The sequence below is a fragment of the Anser cygnoides genome, chromosome 14, assembly GCF_040182565.1.
Source record: "Anser cygnoides isolate HZ-2024a breed goose chromosome 14, Taihu_goose_T2T_genome, whole genome shotgun sequence".
Classification (NCBI taxonomy): Eukaryota; Metazoa; Chordata; class Aves; order Anseriformes; family Anatidae; genus Anser; species Anser cygnoides.
Window position 1 is genome coordinate 11,141,751 of NC_089886.1, and position 19,644 is coordinate 11,161,394.

At 57.5% G+C, this 19,644-nt stretch overlaps 1 protein-coding gene across 9 annotated transcripts; it reads right to left on the reverse strand.

Moving 5' to 3' along the window:
• Window positions 1–1,687: 1,687 nt before the first annotated feature.
• Window positions 1,688–18,836, reverse strand: SH3TC2 (SH3 domain and tetratricopeptide repeats 2). 9 transcript variants are annotated; one of them, XM_013191898.3, is made up of 19 exons: window positions 18,076–18,836; window positions 15,455–16,283; window positions 14,652–14,771; window positions 13,416–13,520; window positions 13,076–13,203; window positions 12,479–12,584; window positions 11,987–12,130; window positions 11,680–11,881; window positions 11,078–11,151; window positions 10,534–10,729; window positions 9,588–9,724; window positions 9,188–9,229; window positions 7,392–9,095; window positions 7,121–7,301; window positions 5,532–5,682; window positions 3,922–4,044; window positions 3,507–3,657; window positions 2,690–2,886; window positions 1,688–2,330 (listed from the first exon to the last, which is right to left on the reverse strand). In XM_013191898.3, exons 2-19 carry the CDS (start codon window positions 15,768–15,770, stop codon window positions 2,139–2,141), a joined length of 4,269 nt encoding a protein of 1,422 aa, XP_013047352.2. In that variant the 5' UTR covers window positions 15,771–16,283; window positions 18,076–18,836; the 3' UTR covers window positions 1,688–2,138. The 9 variants fall into 9 exon arrangements, 6 of the variants coding, with proteins under 6 accessions (XP_013047352.2, XP_047936347.2, XP_047936344.2 ...); XM_048080390.2 differs by lacking the exon at window positions 18,076–18,836 and adding an exon at window positions 17,760–18,069 and having other exon boundaries at window positions 16,186–16,283; XM_048080387.2 differs by lacking the exon at window positions 18,076–18,836 and adding an exon at window positions 17,760–18,041 and having other exon boundaries at window positions 2,690–2,824; window positions 3,511–3,657.
• Between the last annotated feature and the right edge of the window lie 808 nt (window positions 18,837–19,644).

Consider the following 19,644-nt stretch of genomic DNA (forward strand, 5'->3'; position numbering starts at 1 on the left):
TCCATTCCCTTTCCCCTATTTTTTCCTCTGCTCAGAGTGGCATTCGCACTGGTGAAGCGGGCTGGGCACTGGTGGCAGTGCCTGTAGGATAAATATCTCCTGTGTCACTGCAGTCCTGCTCTTCCGACCTCCTTGTTGGTGAAGCAATGCCACAGCTCTGACCAGGCTCTGCGCCCTGCAGCACCTTGGGGTGTGCACCCCCTGTGTGGTCTCTGTGCTCCCTACACACACACAGCAGCTCCGTGGCGAGCCCAAGAGACAGCTCCCAGCCCCATGCCCCAGGAATGATGGATGCAGGGGTGGAAGATGATAATCCCCAGCCAGGCTGCCCCAGGGCCTGTGCCATCACCCGGTGACCTCCTCTGGCACAAAGATCCCAAAGGATCTGCTTTTCCTTGCCCAGAGAGAAGGGGGCAAGGAGAAATCTCCTCCCCAGCTGCAGGAACTCTGGGTCCTCACCCTCCCTTGGGCACAGACACAGGGGCTGGCACGCAGCAAGTTTCACTTTGCTTCCAAGTGTTATTATGGTGTTTAATCAGCCCTGGCCACCCTGACCTCTCATCCTGATAGGAAGACAGCCCAGCTCTGTCAGAGAGGGCTGGTGGATGAGGGAAAAGGATGTTTTATGGGATGTTCTCAAGGAGCGAGCCTCCTCTTTTTTTTTTCCCCCCAGGCACCACAAAGTCATTTAGTGTGATTTAGAAAACACATGTCTGGTTAAAAACTATGGGCCAGACCTACAGTCCTGCAGATCAGGATGTCTCAGCTGATTTAGACCAGCTGAAACTCTGATTCGCTGTGTTTAAACAAAGCCCATTTTTTCTCACTGGTGCTAGGCGGAAAGGCCTCAGGTTTTGGCTCTGGAAAGGATATTTTAGGGAGAATGTTCTCTGCATGAATCATCCTCCACGGGGCTTCACTTTGACAAGAACCACAACAGCCACTGGCCACCCATGTGGGTCTGCAGGGATGCTGGGTCTGCACCCACCTGGGTGCTGGGCAGCAGCCTCATGGTGGCCTCAGGCGTCATTTCGGGACCCCCAAGGACAGAGCTGAGGACGGGATGTGTGCGCAGGCGGGCTGGTGCAGCTGCACAGATCCTGGCCTCCATGGGAGAGCGCACGGCACCTGAGCTGAGCACAGAGCGGGCTGCCCGTGGGGCCAGCCAGAGGATTTTCCTGGACTGGTTCCCCCAAAAGCTCGCTGGATGTCAAACGGGACAGAGATTTGCCTCCTCCGAGCACATGGCTGAGGTTCCCCCGATGGCATCGCAGGAACGCTTGGTAAACAAGCATTAAACTGTTCGCTGCCCTGGTGATGGATGGCTCACAGGGATCAGAAGGGGAAAACGAAGTGGGCACTTGCAGCGGGGGCGAGGAAACCCACGCTGTGCGTTTGGCACTTCCAAGGGGCGCAGCATGGAAGGGACACGAAGGGACTTGCAGCAGGGTCTCCCCGTGGAGCCCCAGCTGGCTGGCACAGCCTGGGGAGCCCGGGGGAGCGCTCCCCCTCCCCGGCTCAGCACCAGCGCGGGGCCGGGGCCGGGCGGGACGAGGAGCGGCTGCGCCGCCCGCAACCGCGGGGCTCTGGTGCGCCCTGGCGGTGAGCGGGGCTGGAGCTCGGTGCCCAACAGGACCCGGCTTCTGCGGGGCTGTGGGGGTCACAGAGCAGAGCACACAGCACAGAGAACAGCTAGGAATAAATAGAGTTGCTATTCGAGTTAAAACACGCTCGGGTCGGAGGTGTCCCCTCGCCGGTTGAGCTGTCCGGTGGGGTCCAGGTGGGGACAGGTGGCACCCTGTCCCTGTCCCCATCCCTGTCTCTGTCCCCTGTCCCCTTCCCCATCCACATCCCTGTCCCCATCCCGCACAGCCACACTCCCGGAGTGCTGCTTGCCTCTCGCCCCGTTGCACTGTGCTCCAGCACCTGGCCCCATCCTGCCTCGCTCTGCCGGCAGCGCCGCAGCGCACAGCCCCGCTCCCAAGAAATGAGGGTCCCAGGTCCCTTGTCTGCTGGGGGCACGGAGATAAATTGCCGTCGGTAGCTGGACCCCTTGTGGGATGCTGCTTCTGGAGAGCACGTGGACTCGTGCGAGGCAAGAAGCTGTTCGCAGGCACATCCCCACGGCGATGGATGGGTCAGACGACGTGGCCGCCTTCGCTCAGCCACCGGGGCCGGTACGTGGCACAGCCCGGCATGCCCACAGGCCCCAGCGTGGCCCTGGAGATGTCGGCCAGCTTGGCATGAATGAGGCCTTGTAGCTCCTGGTCTCCCAGCTCGGTCGCTGCAGCGAGGGCCAGGAGGAAGTAGGCTGCTGCATCCTGTTCGTCCTAAGCATAAAGAGCAGGGCAGGCGTTAGGAAGTCATTTAATGCAAGTCCATGGGGTGTGAGGGTGCTGGAGCAGAGCCCAGTGGTTCCAGGCAGAAGCCAGTGACACCTGACTTCATTGAAATGGGCTCTGTACAGTCACTAAGTGCTAGCACTTCTTTCCAAACTGCCTGTCCCACTTCAAAACCTGGCTGTGCCAGCACTGTGTGTACTTATTGTAAAGCTGCAGATGGGACCAAGAGACACAGGATGCAGCTGTATACAACCATGGCTGCTCTGCCAGCAGATGGGATACTCCACCTCCAGCGCCCCACGAAGACCCGAAAACTCGACACAGCATTACAGAGGGTGTCCTCCTACCTTTAGTTTGTTCAGGGTCAGCTTGCCAAGGTGGCAATACACCTTGGAGTAGTACAGGGCCTCTCCAGAGCACTGCAGCATGGGGGAGCGCAGGGCGAGCGTCTTCAGGTAGCAGTCTTCTGCCATCTCATACATCTGCAGAAAATAGTAGGCTGTAGCCAGGCGGTGGAATGCAACCAGCTCTTGCAATTGATCTCCTGGAAAAGAGTTGCTGATACAGTCAGACTGCAGGGCGCTCACAAACCCTTCCTATCCCAGCACACCGAGCCACTCAGGGATGTGTTTACTCCACAGCCCCAGGGCACAGATATCTGTCTTCATAAGGAAACACTGCGTTTGAAGATGGTCCAGAGAAAACAGAACTATCAGGGGTGCTGATACCAAAGCGGGATAGATTACCAGGCAGTATATCATATATCATTCAGCCAGGGGATTTCTTGGGGGCTGGAGAGGCTGGTTCCATCTCAGGCATTTATGCTAGCATTTTGCCCATTAGGCCTACTTCTGCAATGGAAAGGGTTAAGTTTATCGGAAGAGCCAGGGCAAAGAGGAACCGTTCAGTCCCATGCCCTCATCAGATTTCCTGTGCTCTGGTGTAGCAACAGCCCTCTGCTCAGCCAGCCCCACCGCCGCCACAGCAGAGCACCCCCGTGGACAGCTTAAAAAGGGAAGCAGCCTTTAAAGAGACGTTGCCCTTGGGATACGAATCGGTCCAGAGGTCTTATGAAAGCAGGAGCATCTCCCTTTCACGTGCACGCTGCTGTCACGCAGACAGGCACCCGCTCTGCCCTGCTCCCCGGGGCTCTGCATCACTCACCCACCCTGATGCTCAGCCGGGCTGCCAGCGTGGCAAACTCCAGCGCCTTCTCGTAGCCTTGCAGCCCAATCTGCAGCTCCGCCAGCTTATTGAACAGCCGTAGCTCTGTCTGTATGGCCTTTAGCTTCCTGGCCAAGGGTACAGCACCGCCCTGGGGAGAGAAAAGAGTGAATCCAGGCTGTTCCTGGAGGTATGGGTACAGCACTGCCCGCAGAGGGGTGATGGAGCAGCAGGAGATGGACTAAGGCGTTACAAATGTGTCCGTGCTGCAAGTCCCCCCCCCAGCCACATTTGCATGCCGGCACACCCAGAAGGGCCCCGTCCCTCTCCACCCTCCACCCTGCTAGGGCACAGCTCCCTCGTGGCCATCACGTAGCAGGGACATGAAGAGAGAAACGCTTGGAGGGATCAGTACCCTATAAAACTCCACTGCTCGGTCTCTGTTTCGGCTGCCATTAAAAAAGGTATCGCCTGCTTTTTCGTAAAGCTCCATGGCCAAGGAGAAGTTCTCAGACTTCAGAGCTGTCTGAATGGCTGCCTAGAGGGAAGAGGAACTTCAGTGAGACTTGGAAAGAGAAATCTGCACAAAGACTTTGGAGAAACAAAATAAAACGAAGTCACACTAAATGTGAGCCCCAGTGCTCCGAACAGCAAGGACAAAGGTTGGCAAACAAGTCTGGGGGGACATTGTGCTGTGTTTCCTGCTGACGTGTGAGGATGGAGCCAGGCACCCATCCCCATGCAGGGTCAGCATGCCAGACCAACCAGCTGGGACGTCCCACGGCATCAGGACTTAGAGTGGGGACGGTGCAGGCGGCAGCTGCCCTGTCCTGGGCTGTCACTGCAGTGTGATGGAGCCAACGTGAAGATTGACAAGGGGAGCAGAGAGCCAGGACAGGGAAAGGCCAGCGCCAGCAGGAGTGAGGGCAGGTATGCTAACTTCTGGGAAGAAGGGATGTCTGTGTCAATTGCACACTCGACCCTGGTGCCACCTTCCAGCAGGAACGTGTTGTTCCTTTCATCCTTACAATCGATCTTTGCCAATGACATTGCCTGGGAAAGGGCCCATCAGGGTTGCAGACATGCCCTGCTGAGATCTCTCCTTGACTGGCTCATCTTAATGGGAAGTCACCCCTCCTTAGCCCCTGAAAACCTGCTGAATCCATGAGGAAGGCGATGATGGCTCTTCGTTCTGGGGCACTCCCTAGGAAACCAGCTGATGCTAGAGCCACGGATGCTCGATCACCCAGGTCCCTGAGCAGCCCCCCAGTACCAGTAACACAGGTGCCTCTAGCACCCTGATTTGGGGGCACTACGCTGATGGGAAAGGCTCTTCGCCTTGTCCCCAGCACCAGGTGCCTCAGGCGCCCAGCCCCACCAGCTCTGAAATGCTTCTGGGGTCACAGAGTGAGGGCCCAGAGCATCCCCTGTGTGTGCCCAGGCTGGTGCTTTGCTGGATACCACAGCTCAGTGCAACGCCAGCAGACCCAGCCAGCCTCCTGCTCTGCTTACTTTGGGTATGTGGAAGGCTTCTGCATCTTTAAATAGATGCTCCCTGGAGGATGCAGCCCTAAGATTTTATGAGTAGCTCTTCATCTTTGCAGCCCAGCTGACAGAATAATGTTAGAGATGGAAAGAAGCCAGAAGTTTTCTACTCCAAGAAGTCTCCAAGCACTTCCCCGGCACCTCACCCTCTATCTATGTGCATTTTGATGGGAACTGACCACCTAGCAGCTCCAGCTCTCTCTGGCACTCCCACATCAATTTCTGACTCAATAAATTCACTTGCTGTCACCCCAGAATCCTCCAAACCCGACTTATGGAAGGAAAGATAGGAAATTTAATGGCAGATAGCACACGAGTGCTGAGGCAACAGCTCTTCTTTGCAGCAGCAGGTTTCTACTGATCAAGAGAAAACTTCCCAAGTTCTCCAGCCCCAAATGTCTCCCACTGAGCCACACAGCCCTGATGGGAATGCACCTAGCCAGGGTGGGAACGGGGCTGCTCCATACACCTCCTCCATACCTGGAAGTACATTTCCACCAGCTCGTCTTCCTGCATAAGGTAGTAAAGCCTTCCTGCCTGCAGCCAGGCCTCTGCCACCTTGCCAGTCTCCTCCAGGTCGATGAAGATCCTTAGGCTCTGCTTGGTGCAGTCCAGAGACCGTCTCAAAGCCCTGTGGCAGCAATGGGCAGAAAGCCATTACAGAGCAACCACGGGGCACCAGCAGCCAGCTGCAGGGCTACAGCATGTCCCCGTTAGCAGTGCTGTCTTCTCCTCCTGCTGTTGCTGCAGGTTAGAGCCAAATGGACAGCCACAGCTCCCAGAAATGTGTCCTGGCAAAAGGGCAGGACATGTACGTGTGTCTTCTGTCTCAGCACAGCCCCAGGGGAGCTGCTCCCCAGTGGCTGCTCCTCATTTCAGCTGATGAAGCAGGTTTGTCCAGGCCACCTGCAAAGCCTATTTGCCCCCTGCACCGAGCCCCAAGTCACCCCCAGCCACACAGGGAGTGCAGGCTGGCAGTGCTTGCGCCTTCATCTCCCAAACAGCCTCTGGAACCCAGATCCACATCTCGGCCTGCTGTTTGCCCCTTGGGGCATCCAAAAAGGCGGCTCTGTGGCCACATGTGCAAGGCCTGACAGCCCCTTCCCAAGCCCCGTGTCACTGGAGGACGAGGGGACGAGCAGCAGGACGAGGTGGCAGGCTGAAGGCACGAGGCACCCGTGGCCAGGGGAGCGCGGGGCAGTGCCCAGGACATGTCTGCTTGCCTGGTGTCTCGCCTGCTGCTGACTGCGCTCCAGCTGTCCTTCCAGCCCAGGCTGGGGGACGCTTTGTGATCTTAAATAGCACCGCTCACATGACAGGCGTCTGCTTCCTAAATTCCTTCCCTCTGAACTCACTGCGACCCAGCACGGGAAGGTTAACGTCCCAGTTAACGACAGTCCCTGCCCGCTTGTCCTCCTGGGACGTGGGAGCCAGATCTCCGCTGTTTGACACGTTTTCTTTCAAAACTGGAAGAAAGTCTGTGGTCTGCCCAAGTCTTTCTCTCCCCTCCTGCCTAACCTTATGCCACCTGCATACGTCAAGCAGGAGATTGAAGGGTGAGCTGATAGAGGGCCTTACGTGCAATCCTGGGGAAAATATTCCGGTAGAGATAGGAAGGGCAGATTCAGTGGCTGGAGGCTGAAGCCAGGCTTATTTCAATAACTGATAAGGAGACTATTTTTGCTGGCGGACGGTGATTAATCACTGAAATAAGCCTCCAAAGGAAGTGATGAATTCCCTGTCACTGGGTCCCCTCTGAAGAGGGCCGCGTGTCTCTCTGGAGAGCCGTGTTTGGCCGTGCCCCAGCTCGCAGCCCAGTGTTTGCCCAGCAGTCACCACGTTCTGGCTGACATTGAGCTGTTCCCCCCATCACGGCGCAGGGACAGCTCACAAACCTCAGCAGTTCCCCAGCCACCAGCCTGCCTGCAGGGAGCTGCCACACGCCGTCCCCACATCTCCCCAGGGACTTTGGCTCCAGACACCTCAAAAAGGCCACTGTTCTGGTGTTGGGTGAGCAGAGACACTGCTCTAACAGCATCTACATGGAAACAGCCCCAAACAGGACTTACTCGGAGGTGTCCAAAGCCTGGTAGAGCTGGCTGAGGGTCTGCCGAACATTGCCTTCCATCTCTCTGTCCTGGAGCTGCTGGGCCAGAGACACCCAGTGCTCGTGGTAGGTGATGCAGGCCTGGAGGTTGGGGGACACCTTGCTGTAGAAATGGCAGAGAGCCTCCGTGACGTGGAGCTGACCTGCGTGGTATAGGGAAGGGAAAGGGATGGCTTTAGGGACCTAACAGGCGCTGCCCCGCGGTGAGTTCTTGCCAGCCAAGTGGTACTCACTCCTCACGTTACGCCACTTCAGGGCAAAACCCAGCGCCAGTTCATAGCAGAGCTTGCCATCTTCCACCCTCTGCCTGTTCACCATGGCCTGCGCCAGCCACAGCAGCACTTGCACCGCCTCCAGCTCCGGGTCTTGGCAGCCCTGCAGCTCAGCGTAGAGCCGAGCAGACTGCAGCAGGTAGTGCTCAGACAGCTGGCTCGCTCCGTGCGAGAGGCTCAGCTGCCCCAGGTTGGCCAGGGCGATGGCCTGGTTCCTCTTGTTGCCGGTCTCCTTGGCCTTCTGCAGGGCCCGGAGGTAGTTCTCCGCAGCCTTCTGCACCCGCCCTTCCCCTTTGAGGGCAATGGCCAGGAGGTTGTGCACAGCCCCCCCCTGCGTCACGCTGTCCGTCCCGTGCAGGGACCGCAGGAGCTGTCCCATGAGCTCTGCAGCTGGGCCCGGCTGGCTGTTCAGGAGATACATCCACCCCAGGGAGAGGGAAGACTCAAAGGCCTCCTCCTCGCCCATCAGCTTGCTGAAGGCCACGGCCCTGGTGGCGTGGCGGAGCGCCCCGTGCAGCAGGCCGTGCTGGAGGTGCAGCCGGGACAAGATGGTGCACAGCGTCCTCTGGGTGGGCACGGCCCTGCTCTCGCAGGAGAAACGCAGGGCCTGCTGGAGGTAGAAACAAGCCAGCGCCGGGATGCTGCTCCTCTCCGGTTGGCTTCCCAGGAGCTTGGACGTACACTGGAGGATGAAGCCAGCTCTCCAAATGGGCGTTGGTGCCCCCCTGATGTCGCTGGGAACAAAGAGCCTGGCGGAGGCCAGCGCAATGTTTGGCAAGTACTTCTTGTCATACAGGTAGCTCAAGATGGGGGTGACATCCAGAGGCACAGCACCAGTGTCTGGGCTGAGTAACGTGGTGGTGAGACACTGAAGATGCTCAGTAAAGGGCAGCACTTCATCGGTTTTTCCCAGCTGTAGGAAGAGCTTGACAATAAGGAAACAGACCCGCGCCTCCAGGGGAGCATTGCCCACGGCAATGGCTTCCCTCAGCACGTATACCATGACTTCCAGCTCGTTCTCAGAGCTGAAAGGGCGGCCAGGCAAGCAGACGAGCAAGGTCACCATTTTGCCCAGCAACAAGGAGAACTTGCTCTTCATGTTCTGTTTCAGGTAGATGGAAGCGAGGTTCACGTGCAAGGCAGCCAGAAGGGGCAGGTCCCCAAAGCCCCTGTCCAGGGTGCTCAGGGCTTCCTCAAAATAGACCCGAGCCTGGGAGAACTTGACCTTTCTGATGCAGAGCTTGCCTAAGAGGAAACAGAGCCTTACATGAGCCCAAATCGCACGAGTTCTCTTAGCCCAGTTCCTGGACGTTTCAAGGTACAAGACCAGTTCGTCCTCATCAGAGAAACCATAAAAAGTGGAGTTGAGAAAGGAAAAACTCATATCGTAGAGGCTTTGAAAACTGGGCACGTAACTCTCATGGTTAAGGAAGGTCAGTATGGGGTCAAAGACATCAGCATCTTCCATGTGTCCAGCATTCAGGTCAATAAAGAACTTGGGATCATCAAAGTCATCCAGCTTGTCCAGGAGAACATCTTCCAATGTAGCAGGGGCTGATTCACTCCCAGGGCTAGACTGCTCGGAGGTGCTAGCCGTAGCCAGGCCATTTATTTCCTCCCAGGACTGGAGCAGCTGGATATCCTTACCGCCATGGAGAACAGCCTCTGCAAGGGGACAGGCAAACCACAGCGGAATGTTTCCGCATGTCAAAATTCACCCTCTGACCTCTTTATAAAAGCATCCTCCACATACTCACCTGATGGCACTTTGGGGAACATGGCTGTGGGTTCAAAACCATCTACACAAAGAGACAAACAGAAAGAAAAAGCCAGGCTTGGTCAAAAGGCTTGGTCAATGTTAGTGTGCAGGCAGAGCATACAAACCTTACAGAAATCTCCTGCTGCTTTGCTAAACCCCAGACCTGTATCTGGGAGAGCCCCGGTGATTACAGCTGCAGCAGAGAAGCCTCCTGCAGACTGCAGTGTGGCAGGACCCAGTCCTTTAGGGTATCTCCAGCCTCCCTGGCCAGGCTGAGCAGAGGGCCTGGAGCCTGTCTTGGCCCTGGCAGAGTCCCAAGCAGGAGATCTCTAGACATGGCCCAGGGCTGCTCCCCAGGGGGACCGATGGGGCTATGCATGAAGAGGAGGGGAACTCACCCAGCCGGTACACAGAGGTGATGTCTGTGCATGCCAGCTCACCCAGGAGGGTGGTGAAGTGCTGCTCGCCACCATTGCAGGGGATGCGCAGGAGGGGGGATTTTTCCTCTTCGCTCAGAAACACCAAGCCCTTTCCCCTAGGTTGAAGCAGACACCAGAAAAAAAAAAAAAAAAAAAAAAACAGTTCAGTGTCTCCCCATCCCCTGACACCACGGCTGTCCTGTGGGATGGAGATGGACTTTCTCCTCCCTCCTCCTCCTCCCACCAGAAAAGCTCTGCTGCAGATGGATACTGGAGTCTGGACCCCTTCCCCATCGGGGCTCTCAGATCCAGCTCCTCCATGGAGAAACTAAGGAGTGCCAAAGGGAGTAACTTATTGGCCTTTTTTTCTCTCCAGAAGTCCTTTCTGAAGCCAGGATATATCTGATCTCCTCTCTGTTTCTCTGCAGTGTCAAAGAAAAGCGCCTAAGACTTATTTTGAGTGAACCTGACCCGGGGAAGCCCAACAGATGCTAACAGAGCTAGCAACAGCCTAAGGACCCCATCCTCCCCCCACAGTCTTGGAGGAGAAGCCTTTTTGGATGGGTATTGAACTGGAGCTGTCTTTAAGGCAGCAACAAAGACAACTGCTGGATCTTAAGAGCTGAGCTGTCACCCCCCCCTCTCCAGATAACTCTTGTCCTCGTCCACAGCAGGGTGCTCGATTCTGCTCACAGTGCCAGTGGTTGTCCTGCCTTGGCATCCCTCAGCAGGCAAGCAAAGCCAGCCTGGTGGCAGAAGAGCCTGGCCAAGGCTTCTGGACAGACCTCAGGCGAATCCTCTATGAAGTCCTTGCAAAGCAAATTACCTGCTCCAGACTTGCACATAGCCTTGAACTGGGATTTTGGGTGTCTTCCCTGCTTTCCACCTGACTTTAAATTCGTCTAGATGGTAGCAGTAAACTTACAAGGGTTCACAAGCCGTGGCATTTATGCATCGTGTCGGGACAAAGCCGATGCTCCCGCTGCTCAGGGATTTGCCCACGAACCACGGGAGTCCTGGAATGAGGAATCCGATGATTTCTATGCTGTCTCCCTTGGAGAAACTCAGTTCATCCCATGCTGCTCCTTTGTAGTCCTCTGTGGCTGTGCACCTGCCTTTCACTGGGAAACAAAGGCAAACAGCTGCATTTCAGTGCGAGGCCCACTGCAAATGCTTCCTTGCTAGAAAAGATTTCGGCAAGGAGACTGATTTCAGCTGGAGAAGCCAGCCTGTCCCTCCGTCCCCTGAGCTTTATTGCGCTCTCAGACTCAGACCCTTATTGTGTTCCTCAGATCATCCTTCTGAGCACCTGCAGTTTTAAAGGTCTGTTCTCCACTCAGGAGAGTCTCAAGATGCAACCCCTTGCAACGGAGTGTCATTGTCAGAACAGGAGATGGACCCGTTGCATTTTTGGCCAAGAGCCATGCCCCTGTTGGGAAGGGCAGCCACCTTACAGAGGTATCACTCACCGATCGGCTGAGAGGTTGCCCCACTGATCTCCTGGGAGATGCCAAAACTCACGGCATAATTCTTCAGGAACCACCTGCAAGGCAAGAGGGAGCCATGCTGGTCCTCCCCGGGCAGTCCTCGGGCCACCACCAGGGACAGTCCCACACAGCAGGGGGGATGTCCCCTAATGACACAGAGGACACAGATGACAGACGGATGATTTTGCCAGCCCTTAAGGAGGATTTCTCTGTGTGCCTTCAAGAAGATCTGTGAATGTCTGTGAGGCTCAGCCAGGTGTCAGGCCCTATTTCGACTGACATTGCCCAAGACAGGCTGTTTTTTTGTCCCAGTTACTGACCTGTAAATCACAAATAGTCCCAGGTATGACCTAAATCAATATTATATAAGAACGATATCAGAACTATGCCCTTGCTCTGTCCCACTACGGGACCTGAGCTGGTTCCAGCGGTTGTCTTTACAATGTTTATTCTCACAAAATTATCTGGCTCTTGCCCAGTGCCAGAGGTAAAAGCAGTTCCTCGCTCCGGGCTTGGTGTTAGGTGGTGCATCTGGGTCAGGAATAAATCTTGGCTTGAGCACCATCCATTGCCCACCTACTTACTGGTAAAACGGGTGAGGAACGGGCTCTAGAGCTGCCACAGGCACCAGCCCTCGTTGCCCCGTCAGCAAGGACATCCCTTCCCACATGGACTCCTCTCCAATGTTCTTCACGTGGATCAGCTCGTTCCTGCGGAGCCGCAGGCCTTCCTCTCCCTCCTCCTCAGGCTGGCAGACACCGGGCACTGCTCTGGAAAAAAAGTTACCTGCAGATAGAAAGAGTCACGGCCAGGTCAATGGCACCAGTGCAGGACAGACCCAGGAGAGGGCCACACTTGTCCTGCCGAGATGCTGTCGCAGCCCCATCTCACCTTCCTGGAGCAGCAGACCCAGGTAGATGGTGGCCAAGCGATCTTCATCCATGCTAACTCTGATCGCCGTGTCCTCCATCAGAGCACAGTTTAGCCAGTACTCCTGCCCAAAGAGAAGCTGCTCCAAGCAGTTGCCCACATAGCCTAAGACAGCAAAGAGGAAAGCAGTGGCAGCACCCTCCTTTGCTGGGCAGCATGAGGAGTTTTTCGAATGTCTCCTGATCTGCCATCTGCAACCACGCTGTAAGGCAACGATCTGCAATCCCGTCTCCATCCCCAGGTGCAATAGAGGAATTACCCAAAAGGAAACCTCCTGAATCTTTTCCACTGATCCAGACTGTGGTTTCATGAATAGCAAGGTCTCATTAATATTCCTTCCTCTTCAAGGTGTTCTCCCTGTTCCATTACTTTTTTGGTGTCAAAGGATACCTTCTCCAAAAATGCTTCTCACGCTGCCTGTGTGGATCCCCCACGCCTTGAAAACATCATTACCTAAAGTTAGGTACGTGGAGAACTTCCAGACTTCCTCCAGGGTTTTGAAGGTGAGCAGGAACCGATCCTCCTGTGCCTGCACACAGACCAGCCTGGCTGACAGCTCCTGCATGGAGAAGAGAAAGCAAGACTGAAGGAGAGGGCTGGGGGCCTGACAGGGGTTCTCCTGGCAGTGTGGCCATAAAAGCAACCCGCAGGATAAGACCAGGCAGGCATTTATTAGCACAGTTGAGACCGAAGCTGTGAACTGTCCCAGGTCTTCTGGGCAGCTTTGCAGGGTGCCCTTGGGGGTGAGGGCACAGAAAACCATCAGGGAAGGATTGTTCAGGGCAGTGAATGGGGTTTTTCTTTATGAAGCACAACCAGCTACTCAGCACTCACCCCGGTGCTACCTGCACCACCCCTCCAGCAGCTCACTACCTCCAACATGAGGCTCCAGATGTGAGGATCTACCTCTCACCTATCACCGTTCCCTTTCCCACATCATTCTAGCCCCCCTGTATGCAGGACTCGTCCCAGAGGACCTCCTCCTCCTCGGCCAGGCTCGGTGTCCCATCACACATCCCACCAGGCCAGCAGCCTCCCAGCAGCTCCCACCTTGAAGAGGGCATGGACAGCTCTGTCGTCGCTCTCCAGGGCCCACAGCTTCTTCCTGGCGGCTTCCTGCAGCTGGGAATTGAGGCACCGGGAGGAGCGGCTCTCAACGGAGAAGAAGAGTGAAATCTCTTGGGGAGGAAACGTGCAGGGTTAGGGGGGGAAGGAGCCCCGTGCCACTGGTGGGGCTGCCTCCAGCCCGGCTGCGTGCTCCGGGAGCACGGGCAGATCCCATCCTTCCCCTCCAGCAACCCGAGGGATGGCAGGGCTTGCTTAGCCACGATGCCTGGCCTCGTACGGTCAGCCACTGGAAATCTGGGCGATGCCAAAGGCAGCCTCTTACCTGGGAGGAAGCTCTCCCCGACGGCCAGCAGCACCGAGGGGGTGTCCGGCAAGCCTTCTGCTGCCTCGGTAGCTGCGCCATTTGGCTCTGGTGCCCCAGCCCTACCTACACAGGACACAGAAACACTGCTGTCAGGTTTTGTAGTGGGATCTAGGCTATTCTGCCTAACCATGCCACCTGAAAGCAAAGCCTGTGAGCCACACTGCAGATCTGCCTGGGGGATTGCACGATCGGGCATCACCCTAAAATCATACTCGAGGAGGGAAGAAAGATTAATGTGCTCTACCTACACGGTACCCTTGGCAGCTCACTCCTTGCCAGTGCTGGGGTGGCCTGAAGTGAGGGACTACCCCTGCTTGCTCTGGGGCCAGCATCACAGACCTGGGAGCAGGGTGGCCCCGGGACAGAGAGGCTTTCCAGAGGAGATCTCAGAGTGAGAACATTTCTCCAGCACGGGCGAGCCAACGACTTGCAAAACTCTTTGTTCATCAGTTTGACAGTCAGAATAAGATTTTCTCCCCTGCCTGATCTGATTGGTATCTGAAATCCAAGCTGCATGCTCTCTGCATCACACAGCATCAACTATTGCCATAAAGGGTTCAGGAGTGGAAACTTTAGCTGGCAATTATGTTAATGATGGCTGATGGCTGAGGCACATACAAATCCAGCTTGCTCTTCCACAGCTGCATTGGCTGTGGAGGGATAACAAGGTTAGAAACCAATTTTTGTGAGCAATCAGATAGGACTCACACGACTAAGATGTACCCGGAGATCTGGAGCTGGAACAGTGCAGCGGCTTTCCTACGCTACTTTTGTGACCATAACTGTTCTCTATAGGTCTTATTATTCAGCCCACTTTGCTGGCCAGTCAAATAGCTGTGTTATTTGCACACAGAATTATAATCCTTATTTAGAGTTAGCAGCAGAAAAGAATGGCCCAAGGCTGGACGGGCAATAAATGGGGCTTTTCTTCGGAAGAAAAGCTCTACATTTCTCAACAGCAGAACTGAGCAAGCTTAACAAAGGCCTTCATCCAGGAACTCCAACCCCTCTGACACACGGGGGAAACGGAGACAGGGAAGCGAAAGGAGCCAGAGGCAGAGTTACAACAGAGCTGCCTGGGCTGGGCGGCACTCGCTTCCCACGTCCCTCCCTTCCTCTGCTCCCCGCACCCTGGCAGTCCCTGGCAGCCCTGCTGGGCTCGGCAGGCTGGTGTCCCCTCCCCGGGGACTGTACCTGATGCCATGGTCGTCCCTCGCCACCATGGTCCCCGGCGCTCGGCGGCGGCTCGCTGCAGGCGGTCCCAGCGGGGCAGGAGCAGGGGCGAGCGGGGGCAGCAGGACTCACACTCTTCTCCTGGGGAAAAATGGTGGTAGGGGGCGGCATTCGGCCCCCCGGAGGGATGCTCCCAGCCCAAGGGGTCTCCTTGTGCCTCGGGGGCAGCCGTGGGGAAGGAAGGGACAGGTGGGGCACCGCTCATGCTGGCAGAGCCAGCGGCGTGGCCGAGCACCCTGATGGGTCCCCGCAGAGCTGGGCAAAATGGGGACGGAGCTTCCTGGGGTGAGAGAAGTGGGTTTGCTCATGGCTGTGCTCGCTGCTTCAGTGTTTGTTTTCGTTTGGGCCAGCCTCAGAAAGGGAACTGGGAGCTCTTTCAAGAGACCAATTGAAAGTGCTGGTGGAGAGTTGTTCCCATTCGTGCCAGTGACTCATTTACCTCCCTGCTGCTGAAAGATTTTGCAATGCGGGTCAGGAAGCAGCCCCAGCCTGGAGCCGAGTGCAGGTCCCAGGCTCTCCGGCTGTGCTCCTGGCACCCACTGGCCCTGCTCTCCCACGGGCACATGGCCACAGTCGCTGGCCCTGCGCTGCCCCCCTGCTCCAGCACCCCAGGGCTCTGCGAGTCCCACAGTGCTCAGGGTGCTCCTGGGCAGCGGTGACAGCAGGATGAGGTGACAGGATGCCCGAAAAGCCCACGGCATGGGAATAAACCAGCCCCCCGAGCCAGACAGAGCCAGGCTGTAGTCTCCCCAAGGATAGCTTACCTGTGCACCCCAGGGACAGGTCCTGGTGCCAAGGGGCCCCCAGGCAGCAGCCCATGTGTCCAGCATCGCCGCCAGCCCCGAGCCGGCAGCCTGCTGCTGTGCTGGTGGAGGGAGCGAGCTGCTCACCGCCAGCCCCACCGCAGCTCGGCCCTGGCCACAATGCACAATGTGCCTTTTGAGCGGGCCCTATCTGCCGGCGGGGCGGGGGCCGGGCACATCTCACACCCGCATCGCTGCCCTGCCGTTGCCCCAGGCTCCGCTCTCGCCCTCGCCTTTGGGCGCCTGTCGCCAGGCCCACGTGGCGCATTCCTCTCATTCCTCCTGCTGCGGCACTGGAGAGCTTCAAGCTGGCCCCTCTGGAGAGCTGCAGCCCTGATCTCCCCCCATACAAAACCAACCCTGCTCCTGACGCCGCTGTGACACCCCCTCACCTGCCGGCACAGCCCGCCAGGGCTCCTCCAGCACCCTCCAGCATCGCTCCAGCCGGCGGCACCGCTCTCCCCGCTGCACAGCAAGGGCAGCCGGCACCGCACTGGCCTCAGAGCTATGGCCAAGCAAGGCACCAGGCTCTGCAGCATGAACAGCCGCCTCGCGAGAGGCTAGCAGGGCTCATCTCGTCTCTGAGATCAGAACTGTTTGAACTGCAGCCGCAGACACCAGGAGGGAGTGATCTGGGGATCTCGGGGCTGCCCTGGTGGACTCTGTCTCCCTCTCCGCTCACGTGCCCTGACCTTCCCCAGCCTCCAGGAGCAGCACCCAGGACCCGCCGGGTGGCCTCAGTGTGGTGGCAGACGTCTTCAGAGCAGCTTTGAGTAGGTCAACACAGCCCCTGCGTGAAGAGAAAAACAACAAAAGGAGGTCTAGGGTGAGAAGTCACAGGCAGAGAGGTCTTTCAGGGATGCACCTTCACTCCAGCCGATGCCAGTGCCACGCGGCGGTGCCCTGCTTGCTGTGCCGTGCTCCAGGAGCACCGCTGGCTCTCCTGGATGTCAAAATGCTGGGGTTGCCTGGGGAAGGGACCGTCCTCCTCACCCTCCTTGCTGCAGCCCTCGATGTGAGGGCGCAAAGCCCTGCTGCTCTTTCCTGGCATGCTAAAATTGATCTGATCCTTGCCCTGCAGCCCCACAAAGCTGCACGACAGAGGGAACCGGTGCGAAGGTGAGCGCTGGGACAGGCTCTGCCCCCGGCAAGGACGCTGCCTGCTCCCACTGCACGCAGCCTTGGAAGGCTCCGGATTTAGAAAACTCCCCCAGTCGGTCTAGGGATGCTCGGAAGATCTGGGGACCAGAGGGGGAATTCAGATCACAGCCCAGGTTCGTGGGGTGCCACCAGGTACATCTGTACGGGACAGATGCTGCTGGTTTGGGCCCACCTTGCCAAAGTGGCCAGGGCTGGAGCAGGGCAGTTTGTTTTAGCAACACCTATTTATAAATTAACATCAACGCAGGGAAAAATACTAATTTTTTAAAAAAAATCTACAGAAGGTTATGTTTCATTTAAAAAATAAAATAAAATCATTTGTTCTTTTGAAATTCCTGTTTGTTTTCAAGTTTACCCAGATAACTCGATGACCAAACCCACCCCTCTACAGGTGAAGGTATCGACCCCCCATTTGACCTGAAATTTAATTTTCTTTTTGGCCAGAGACCCAACCCCCTCCTGTTCCACTCCCCCCATACCCTCAGCACCACGGGTACCCCTGCAGGGCCCCCACTGCTGCTGCTGCTGATCTCACCGCGGCCTCTTTGGGAGAGCCCTGTCCTACAGAAGCGATGTCCTGGGGTCCCCACCGGCACAGCCCCTGCCCGGGGGTGGGACAGCCACCACCACCAGCTCCCCAGGGCCTCTGCTCCCTGTGCAGCCCTCGCACAGCCCCTGCTGCTGGCCCCACTTCCCTCCCCAGGGCACAAAAGAGGCAGCAGAGGCTGCCTGGGCAACCCTCACCTGGGGACACAGCCTGGCAACCCCACCGCTCTCTGGGGTTCTCACCCTTCCCTGGCACCAAATTCTCTTCCCTAAATCTAGCGACTGCCGGTGCAATTTCCCCTTTCACTCTCCCACCGGTTCCTGCACACAAAGGACCCCAGACAGACCTATCCCTCCCCCGTGTGCTCTTCACCACCGTATCCGAGCCTCCAACCATTCTGGGACCCCAACCCCAGCTCCCTGCCCTGCTCTGGATCTGCGCAGCCTCCCCCTCGCACCCGGCTGCTCCGAGCACCTGCAAGCGCCGCCGCCCAGCCCTGTTTGCTCAGCTGGGACCGGCCGGCATGCGACAGGCACGGGGGCAAGCAGCTGTACTGACCTGCTCCTCCACGGGGCCCCGGCACCGCCGTCCTCCCCGGGAAGCCTCGGCCTCGCTGCTCCCACCTCTCGGGGTCCCCCGGGAGCTGGCGCGTGTGCGCAGAGGTGTGGACGTGCCCGCAAGGCGTCCCCAACTCCACCACTCCCTCGTAGGAGGAAAGGAATTTCTTCCCAGAGAGGCTTATCACCTCGGGAGCCTCCGCTTCCCAGCAGAGCCTCCGGAGCGGAGGTCAGCGAGGCAGCAGGGGAAGCCTCGCCGGGAACCAAGCGCCACGCGTGTCCACCCCGTGCCGCCACTGGTCCCTCCCGGCTCTCACCTGTCCCCTGCTCGGGCGCCGTGTCCTTGAGGCTGGGGACTTCCCGTCCTCACTGCCCGGGGACAGGCTCAGCAGCCCGGGGAGCAGCTCGGGAACTCGCTGCTTTTCAGACAAACTGCGAGTGCAGACACACGGGACAAGAGATCTGTGGACCCAGCAGTATTTGTGCGCCTGGGCAAACAGTGCTAGCTGAGAAAAACAGAGTTGTTTTTTTTCCCCCTTTCTTTCTTTTGAAAACAACGAAAGGGTTAATAGTCTTATCAAATATTCCTGTTTCCTTCTGGGAGCGCTCAGACGCTGACCGTTCCTTGGCAGGCTCAAAATGAAGCCTCCTCGCTTTTCACTTTGTAATCTAAAAATGAACCTGAAAGAAAAAGGAAACCGGCCTCCACCTGACGGCAGCCTGGGAAAAAGCAAACAAACAAGATGAAACATTTTGTTTCAGGTCAAACAAACTTCTGTTCCGCGGTTTTGATGCTCCGATAGGGCTGGGGAACCTGCTTTGGTGCTGGGCTGGGCAGCGTTTTCCTCCCCTCCTTTGCTGAGAGCCCCCCCAGCCCCTGCAGTGCCCCGGGCAGGAGGGCAGAGTCCGGCCAGCCGTGGCATTTCCTCATTCCTGCGCTCCCTGTTCCTGCTTTCACCTGCTGCAAATGGTCACAGAGAGGTGAAAAACCCTGCCCTGAGCATGGCCCCTGCAGACCAGTTCCTGGTTGCTGGGGGCAGAGGGGTTTGCCCCAAATGGCCCCCCAAAATGGGGTGGCCTTGGGGTGGTGCGAGCTGGGGGGAGCTGGGGATGGAGAGCAGTCATGCATGGATGCAGGACACAAGGGAAATAAAATTTTGCAGCAAAACCAGCGTGGCAAATTGCTGAGATGCAGGCCTGGCTGTAAGACATTTCTCCTCCCTGGTGGCCCTCAGGAATTTTCTTCCACCTCCAATGCCCCCTTACCATTCCCCGCTCTGCACCCTGCAGCCCGCAGATGCTGCCCGCAGGGGCTCTCGCTGCATCCCGCAGCGAAAGGGTTACGCGGGCGCTGGGGCCGAACCGCGCTGAACTCAGCGCTTCATTTTCAGAAATGCTGAGGCCTGCGCCTCTCCCCAGCTCGCATTGTTCCAGCCAAGGGCGGAGGAAGTAAGTGCTCTTGGAAACCAGCCGGCGGGCCTCGGCCGTGCCGCCGGGTCGGGCGGGCTCGGAGCCCCTGAACCCCAAACCATCAGGGGTCCCCAGCACCCGGGAGTATCTGGGGCTCTGCTCTGGGGTCTCCTCCCTGCTGCTTCGTTTTGGACCCTCAGCGTCCTCTCCGAACGTGACCACCTCTCTCTGAACATGACCACAGCTCTCTGAACGTGACCACAGCTTCAAAGGCAGCGCGCGGCGTCCCCACCCTGCAGACTGCTCGGGGACAGGGACAGGGACGTGCGGGGCACCGATAAGGCCTGGGAAGGAAGGAGGAGGGAGCAGAGCCAGGAGGAAGCGAGGCTCGAGGGTTTGAAGGTGGCTGCAGCCCCTGCTGGCACTGTGCTGCTGGAAGGAGCCCCTCTGCTCACCTCCGTGCAAACACCTCGGGG